The 9522-nt window shown below is 40.4% G+C and overlaps 1 protein-coding gene across 1 annotated transcript in view; it reads left to right on the forward strand.

Annotated features, from left to right (window-relative positions):
* Positions 1-721: 721 nt before the first annotated feature.
* Positions 722-9522, forward strand: part of LOC111264572 (major urinary protein 20) — a 13989-nt gene continuing 5188 nt past the window's right edge. The window contains exons 1-2 of the mRNA XM_022840621.2: positions 722-1139; positions 8813-8946. Of these exons, the coding sequence (XP_022696356.1) occupies positions 1041-1139; positions 8813-8946 (233 nt within the window). The 5' untranslated portion in view covers positions 722-1040. The remainder of the gene's footprint in view (positions 1140-8812; positions 8947-9522) is intronic.

Raw genomic sequence — 9522 nt, forward strand, 5'->3', positions numbered from 1 at the left:
TATAACTAGTAGATCGCTATTGGCCCTCTTCGCAGGTACTCTATTGTCGAAGGATTCAGATCTACCGACCGCTTTCACGTCCTCTGCTCGGAGACGTCCTGCAGGTGAAGGTAACGATATGCGTTAGTCCTAGTCAAGAAGTGCTCAGCGGAACAGCGAACCCTTGGAGCGCATATTTTAGCGTTATAGAACAGTCTCGTCTAATGGGCTTGTGTGAAATATATTTTTCTCATTATATTTTTCTTAAGTCTATTAGTTGATGTGGCTTGCGGCGAACACTATAATGAAGTGTCACTTTCTAGTGAAGCTTTGAGTCACTTCTGCAGTGCAAACGTCATAGCATCTATTGATAACTGTGACGGTTACCTGTCCTATTCGTCGTAGATCTTATGAGACCTCGTCGCTGGGTGTTTGCGCAGGTGAATACTCTCTCAATTACAACAATTAATTAATAAACATTCCCTTCGTCAATTTTGTTTTGAGAAATATATTTCGAAGGGACGATATTTTTTTGCGGGAATACACGAAACTTCATAGGTTTGCAAAGCTGTCGCCGCCGGATTAGCATTATTTAAATTCGAAAATCAAAAAGTTGCGGCCAGCTAAATTGAACTTATCGCGCCCAAAAGTGCTCCTATCTTAGGCTACTTTAAAGCAAGTACAATAACTTTACAACAGACACTTAACAGTTTAAAGTTCTACCAAATGACCCTCAGGGTTTAACAGTTGCTCCTTACAGTATCTGTAATATAAGTGTAATTAAATGTCGAAATCTAAGTCCATTGGATAATTACTCAAATCAACAACCTTAAACAATAGTAAAACCAGTTCGGTAGATTGAAGAAGGAGCTTATGACTTATCCGGCGATAGTAGAAAAACGTCCGGAACACTTGCGGTAGTAATTTTGGTGCGGACTTGGCTAACACCGGTGCGACCCTTTGCAATATCTCTTACGGAAAACGCGTCGCCCATACAATCCAGCAAATTGTTCCTACAAGCAGCACAGTTGGGCCCCAAAGTCAGACTTTCTCGCTGAATCATGTTTTTCCAAATAGTGCCACTTGCAGCTGGCCTGTGTCTCATCGTAACACAGGCAAAACCTGCCACAAAAGTCATGGAAAACTTTGAACCTGAAAAAGTAAGCACTCATTTAATATTTGCACAGATCAGTTTCGCATAGTGATTATAACAACTTTGACCTGATCCGGTGTAGAATGGGACGAGATCCTTATCCGGTCAAAGTTCGCCCATACACTGCTCTATGCTGGCTATTAACTAACTACTCATCTATAGAAATCAAACGTCTCATGAACTAATCAAAGGGACACAAGATTCTTATCTGTTTCTTTCGATAACATCGATCGGATTCGATTATCGGGGCATTGCGCGATAGTTCTTACATAGCCAACATGTGTACTTATCTAAGTGTTCGTATGCGTCCTTTTGAATGAAGAAATGCTTGTTGCAACAAAATTTTGCACGATCCTACATCTAATCATGATATGTTTTGCGGTCCAACATTACCTAGCTTCCTAATATATGCTCAGTAAGATGATGCGCAGTAAATTATTAGACTCGTCCGATTTACGCAACTTTCATCGAACAAACGAACAAAGTTTTCTGATGTTAGAACTTATCGATGACGTTTGTTTAATTGTAGCATCGGACTAGGCTTGTAAACGCATTGTGTCAACCTGACAGCTGCTAGATTTCACCGTGAACCTCTTTAATACGTAGTACATCGTTATCCGATGACTCAGAAAAGTGACCATCCAAATGAGAAGACAGAAAGCAAACATAAATGCCTTATAGATAAACTATTCGTATCTTGTGCCCAACAAAACGAGCTACGGAAAGTCCAATAAAAAATCGATACGGACAAATACGACCCTGTATCCTCGTACATGCTCGCTGGCAAAAGCTATAGGCAAAGATAGAAACCATTGAAGCAGAGCATCAAATATGGACAGAAACGACATTTTCATCAAAGTGATTTTCGTTATTTTGTTCGTACATGCGAAAGGGTAGAAACTATAACACTGCATCGCCGTACCGGGTGGCGGCTGTTCCCCGGGCGCGTATCGCTTGGCACATTACGCTTTTATGCGTCGAACACATACGTCGCCTCGTACACAGTATTGAGTTCGCTTGCGAGAAGCCCCAGGGCAGCCGTCTGGGATTCAGGCTCTCTCATTGTCTCCCTAAATAGTTTGCCGTACTTGAAAGATGTCGGACAAAGACCCTGGATTTCTTGTCTGTCAACTTTAACTTCAGGCGAACTAAATTCAAATCTGTCATCTCGTTGCTCCATTCTCGCGTGCCTTTCATTCTCTGGGTGTCTTGAAGTTACACAAATGAATACATCCCTGATCTGCCTGTGATCTGTTTTGCCTTGTAAAAGCATCTCATATGCGTGCTGTCGGATTCGCTATTTAACTTGGTCGGTTTACAATGAAAAGAACTACTAAAACAGTGCTGTAACATAGGCAAGATGCGACCTTTAAAATAGGTTTATTGGTGATTCCCCCGATGGAATGGACATATTTGTTCTAATCACTAAAGCGAAAACCCACTTTTCCTAAAAAGTATTGTTAGGAAACTACCCAAGAACTACTTAAAAATTCGATGTAGAACATTTGCCTGCCCACGCGGAATATGCTCAATTGTAAAAATAGTTATTGGCCATTCAGATAAAGCTGCCGAGAACTTTGTCTAACATTGTCGAATTTAATCGAAGATTATCTGTAGATATATATATATATATATATATAGATAATCTTAATAAATTATACCATTATCTCACAGTTACCAACCCAAACTAAGTATCTGCATGTTATTGCTGTCTCTTTTTGCTCTCAAATGATCGCGTACGAAATGACGTTGTCACTAGAGCGGTATTTTTAAAATGAGCTAGCGTTCAGTTTTCTGTCTCGGTTTGGCGTGGTAGGTCCACATCCTAGGTGCGCACCTAGAGTAACCTTCTATTCCTCCTCCAAGCCTGCTTGGCCCTTTTATACAATGCCATAGGCTTTCGGTCGGACTCGAATCAGGTGAATTTCCAGCGCATGACAAGATCTCACTATTGTTCTATTGCTGTATGCTCTAAGAACAACAGAAACATGCTATTCCTTATGAGCACACAGTTCCTATCTGGACACGCGTTCTCGCACCTGGGACAACATTTTTCGTCTGATTTATCTCACTACATTATTAGCTTTTCGTGATCCACTTGACGAACTGTGAAGCTCCAACACCGCGAAAAGTAATCACGGCCTACATCGTTACTTTTTTCGGAGGTCTGGCCAGCAGGGATTATACTGGAATCGTGGATGTTTAGCCATAACGCCTGTAGAGATGTTGAGCGTTTCTACCCAAGAACCCAAAATGCGATTCATCTGAAGAACATATCCCTTAGCAGGCTGACAGAAAATTGTCAGCCCATTTGAAACACGCGTACTTATTTGGATAGTTAAGCCGAGGTTTTTTGACCGCTTTACGATAGATAGTCAAAAGCACTCGCTTGTCGTCGGATACGATGTCGGAGGGATTTTATAAACGTGACGATCTTTTTGTAGCTCGATTAGAATAGTACTGTCTCTTCGCTGCGTTATGCACCATTTTTTTTTAGAACGAGCACTTTATCCTTGACCTTCTCTCTTACGTTGTGAATTGTAACCCTCTATATTTTAACCCACTCACCAAATTCTCGTCAGGATCGCTTTCCTTGTATGATTCTAGTTATTCTGTAAGACCTCTTCGTGACCCCAGTACGAGTTCATGCATGGTGGATGGTACGCGTATAAAGTGCTATGGTACATCTCGAACCCTCTCTATGGATGGAAGAAAACAGAATCGGTTGCCTGAGGCATGTGACACATGCTTTAATGAACAGCCGTTGTATCACACGCCTCAGTAAATGTTTCGGTGGCATTATGGGACTGGCGTTATATATTAGACTATGACTGACCATACGCTATAGTACTTCAACGTCAACTAGATAAATCGACCAAAAACATCGTCGTATTATAGTTTTAGCGGAGGCTCGATTATCAAAAGTATCTCCCATAAAGGTTAACCTGCTATGGTTTTGTACCCTAAAGACCGACGTTTAACTTAGGCGGTATTTCTGACTTTTAGCTTTAACACACGCCTAGGGCTGTATCGGAACAAGCCGCATTATTAAACCACTCCAGCGACAAAATTCTTTACAAACGAAGTATCACAATTCGAAGCCAGAGCTAAGTCCTAACATGTCCCATATAAACAATGTAATGCCTAGCCCAAATGGGTAGACCGACGCCGGCTAGCTTCGATTACCTAATAGTTTTAGTAAAATAATTCTCATTATAATCCAGTGTACTGCTGGCGTTGCTATACTTAAGTATGAGATTACCAAAGTGATCCATAACACCAAGCCCCTACTTATATTATACTTCATAATTTTATACCATCTAGATGTACTCAATTAAAGTTCCGTTTAAAACTACCCGCGGTTGTGCCACTGCGTGCCGGATTTGGTTAAAGGGCGACGTTGACTTTTTTTTTTCCGAATATTCAAAAGAACGAGAGATACGAATTTAAATTTGCAGCATAAGCTATTGAGCCGAAGCAACTATAATTTTATTATAAAAACCTCTTCCGGGCAGCATATGACCAAATTTACCCATACAGCATACAGTCGTATTTTGTACGTCTGTATCTTCCTTTGTGGCGTTCATCATTGCAAAACGAAGTACAAATCGAAAAAAAAAGAGCTACACAAAATGTCTATAGAGGCTGCGGGCTCTATGGTAGGCGTGTTACTTAATGCATTTATTCTCGTAAACGCAAATATACGAGTTTTAGGTTTATATAAAAAAAAATATCTATCAATGCCCACTTGAAAAATGATTGAAGTACGGAGTAGCACAGCCTTATTGTAGAGCATTCATAAACGAGCTTTGCAACTCGCGTAGCTTATGGAATAAGATTAAAGGGTGAAGTGTGTAACAGAGATAGTATGATGCTTCTTGGTTTTCTAGATGTATCGCGAAATCTCGAGATAGTTATACCGCCTTTCGCTAACATAAACTGGTAGTAATAGGCGATTGTTACAGCGCATGTTCAACATTGTACATTTCCTGAGGGCTCCATCGATACAACCAACGTTTTTAAAAAAGCTTTATTATTCAGACGATAGAAAACACAGTGGAAAAATCAGATTAAAAAAAAACGCCATGGGAAAACCTACAGGAAAAACGTAATGGAAAGCCATGTCGGAAACGCGATGGAACCACGCATCCGAAAACGTTCATCAATGGCAAATGTGTTAAAGACGAATAAACAAACGTAAGGCCTTGCGAACCTGCGAACCTCACGTTGTGCATTGCCCAACTTTTGTTTCGTGAGTCATTCTTTCTCGGTTAAAGAAATGCTTTTGTGTCCTGAAACACCATTTTTATTTAGTCGAGTCCTACGAGTCTCAGTTACGCGAAATCTACTATGAGGTGTCAGTTGAAGCTCTTCGGGTAAAACCGTTTTTCGCAATAAACTCTAGAGCTTTATAGTGAACTACGATGATTTCTACTATACGAGATATTATCCGCTGATGTCCTAATAGAAAAATCCCATGCCAGATCTGCGGCCTTCAAGGCACGAGGCTTCCTGCGACAAATGGGTTGACACGTTTTTAGTTCACCCTAATCTCTGTGATTAGCCTAGACAGTTCACGCGGAGTGGAACCGTAGTATTTCGCGTAGCTACTGGACATCTGCCCAGTCGAGCAAAATTATGAACTAAGCCAGAGGAAACGAGCCCATAAATATGGGCAAATATCACCAAAAGGTTCCACCTCGAAGATTAGGACGCAAGTCAGAAGATACTGCTATTCAGCTTGACCTATTTCCGACACTCGTCAAAATGCGAAAAACAAACCCCCCCTGGGCTGTGCAGCTCAGAAGAGTCACCTCTGTACTTTCATACTCATCTAGCATGTCACAGCCCCCGGCCCCCGTAAGCTCAAAGCAATACTGTCAAGAATGAAGGATAAGGACGATATAAAATCATTCGTCGGCAAGGAAGCAGGCGAAAATCGCGATGCAAGAACATCTAAATCTAAGCATCACTTAACAAAATGTAACCCCTTGTAAAGATATTTTTGACGGTATCTTTTTTTTGCAAAAAACCTGTGAATTTGTGAAATCTCTATATATATATATATATATATATTTCACAAGTAGAAGTTCAGAGCTCAATGCGACCGATACACGTTGAGTGAGCTGCTGTGCTTTTACAAGATGACCAGAACAGTGCCATGTACGGCGAACTTCACCAAAGCACAAACAAATCAATTTGGGAAGCCCGTCTTGTAATATCGCCGTAAACACCCGAGGTAGTAAAGAAATGTTTCAGAGAAGATTGAATCCAAATAGTTGTTTTCTTTTCAACTATATTAGCCATTCTCAGCAGGGTTGCATGTAGCAACATGCATATTGTATGGAGGAAGCGATCTAATGCAACCTCTGAATGCACCAATACGGGGAGCGAATAGAAGAATGTATATAGACGAGTAAACTGCTTACGTTCGACGCTTAATTCACTCGTTCTCGCAAACCTTTGGACATGCCAGCAGACTTCGCTTCAGAGTCTGGTTTGTGAGCGAGCGACTGTAACGGTATTTCCAAAATAAATTGTCCTTCACAACCTCAGACAAGAAGCAGAAAGTAACAGATGATGGGAATGGCTTCCATGAATGTGCACGTCTGAGTGAACGCATAGACTAAGCGTATCCAAGAAAAGGCTGATTTTCCAATAGAGTATCCCGTTTAAAGCGGTGCATGTAGACAGTGCGAAGTAAACATACACCTTTTTTGAGAGCAGCACTTGAGGCTATGAGTGTACCACTACTCGAGCTACTGTACTTCGTCACGATTGGTAGAGATTAATATATTATTGGGTTATTAGCGATACAGTCTATAATAATGATCTATCATAAATAACACAATATATTCGCTACGCGGACACCCGCTCCCGACTTTAGATCGCTGTGCAGACCGAAATTACGTGGTCACGCCACGTTCATGACGCCAGCATGCTTGGTGCGAGGATTTCCTCGGAACGTTCTTGATAACGTTCGTTTCATCCGTACGCAGACTCGAGGTCTTGAACGGGACTAAAGCTGATTCCGTGACATGACGTCGTAGTGCCTCGTGTTCATAGCGGACGTATATTTCTGCTCAATGTCGAAGATTTCTGTGGACAACTTTTATATCGTTCGATCGCAAAAGGTTGAGTATTGTTTCAGCTCTGTAGTCAACGTCTGCTACCGGCTGGCAAAGCCACTCGACAGGGCTCACCCGTCCTACATCGACTCTCTAAGCGTATTTGTACATCGCAGTATTCTTCGGGGCTGTTCCTTTAGTTCTCTTGCTTTTAGGGAAATACATGTGTACGCATCGATCACCACCCCACCATTGCGCATTCGCCCCGGCCCAGTTCATCACGAACCGTTGAATCCGTGATGCGTGTCGACCAGAGTGGTTATTTTCTTGAATATATGTTGAGTAGATGAAGTCCAAAAGTGTATACAATGAGGTTCGAAAATAACGCGTTGACGTCGGCATAGTAAATTCAATGCTGACCGAAATCGTCTCTAAACAACCGTCTCTGAATAAGTCTAAGCTAATGAACATGAACAGCATGTACTATTCTATATTTACATGGCTTATTTTGCAGCGTGTCTTGCCTGGGTTTAAACCCGAACCACAACGGGTCCCTAAATTAGATTAGCAGGCAAATACGTTACCCAATAAACCATCACAGGGACACTATTAACCTACTCGTTAAATAGCTACATAAATTTTCATTGGATGAAATACAGCATCTGTCAGGGAAAAGGGTAGGCTTGAATTGGCACTTTACTGAAAAGTGTTGATTTTTCGCGGGCGAGTAAGCTTTGCAAAGGCATTTTGGAACACTACATTAGATTCGAATCCGTAAAAATGTTTAACAACGGTGATATATATAAACAATAAACGCAACAAACAAAATTATCCTCTACGAAAGTGTGTCGAACGTTATTCACAAAATTCTCCTCTGCGAGAGTAGTACCCAACTTTGGTTCGAAGAAGCTCATAACGGGTAGTTAAAGTAACTTCATTCCTCGTACAATGTACGCACTTAGCAGCATCCTCGAAACGTTGACGCCTGAACAAAGTCGGGATATATATTCGTCCTGTTCCTAATACCATCAGTTGTAGTAACGACATAATGTTGGCATCAAAAATTTTGTTTCATTGCATTAATCAATTACGCTTGAACAAAACAACGAACCTGTCATGGCAAAAAACAGTGGGTCATTTGCAGAGTTTAGGGAAAGATAAGTTACTAGACAATCCGAATATCTTTAATAAGATTTAGATTCAATGAGCTCGAGAAGATATTTCCGATACATTTAAATTTTAATGCAGATACGACCAATTGTCACTTAGGTAATCGTCGTTTTACAGAGGATAATATTCGATCGACTAGATAAACTCTGAGGGCTACTTTTTTTTTATTTCTGTTTAACTTTTTCCCATTTTCTGAATGTTTTTGCCTGTTTCGAGTCCTTGCATTTTTCGGGCATTTGGCCTGATAAAACTTAATTCCGTTTAAATATATTTTATGTAGCGTATTTGAGTGATGCATGACGTCTATCAATATTTGATATACAATTTGAACGCGTCATTCTGTATATAATATATACATATATATGTGTAATAAAGACAACTGATTGGCGCCGTCCTGAAATCGGACTTCGAAATTTATTTGTTTGTTGGTCCTGTTTTCCAGTTCATCGGAAAGTGGTGGCTAATTCAGGTCACAGAGAAAATATTCAACAGTGACGAGGACTGTGCACATATCGTCGTGACGAAGAAGGAAGGTAACGTCTACGACGTTGTGGCGCAGTTTCATAAGATTAAAACGTGAGTTTGGTCGGAAAAAATAACCACAGCAGTGTAATCGGGAAGCTCGTCAATGTACCATTCTGCTTTAATATGAAGTAACTTTTCAAAAAATCTAGGAGCCTGGAAGCTTCTTGTAACCTATAAATGGCAAAATGTCGAATGTTTCTTATAACCTTTTTAGCTTATATATATATATATATATATAAGCTAGTATATATAAGCTAAGTATATAAGCTAGATAAGTCCTTGACACCTTTTTCACAATCTATATTCACACACACAGAATGTTTGCATTCAGATTTAAGATAAGAGTGCCTTAAAGATGAGTAAGATTTCTGCAAAAAAATAGCTCTATTTTTACAATTTATATTCCGATCAAGGGACAAATGCTGCCTAGACCCATACTGAAAATGTATCCCGCCTCTATGAAGAAATGCTTTGAAATAACAACAACGATATTCTTTCAAATATAAATAAATTGGTTAGAGACTTGTGTGTGTGTGTGTGTGTGTACATGTGTATAGGAGTTTTTGTGTATATGTGTGTATAGAGAGGTGTATGTGTGTGTGTGTGTGTGTGTGTGTGTGTGTGTGT

Source organism: Varroa jacobsoni, unplaced genomic scaffold (assembly GCF_002532875.2).
Source record: "Varroa jacobsoni isolate VJ856 unplaced genomic scaffold, vjacob_1.0 scaffold_876, whole genome shotgun sequence".
Lineage (NCBI taxonomy): Eukaryota > Metazoa > Arthropoda > Arachnida > Mesostigmata > Varroidae > Varroa > Varroa jacobsoni.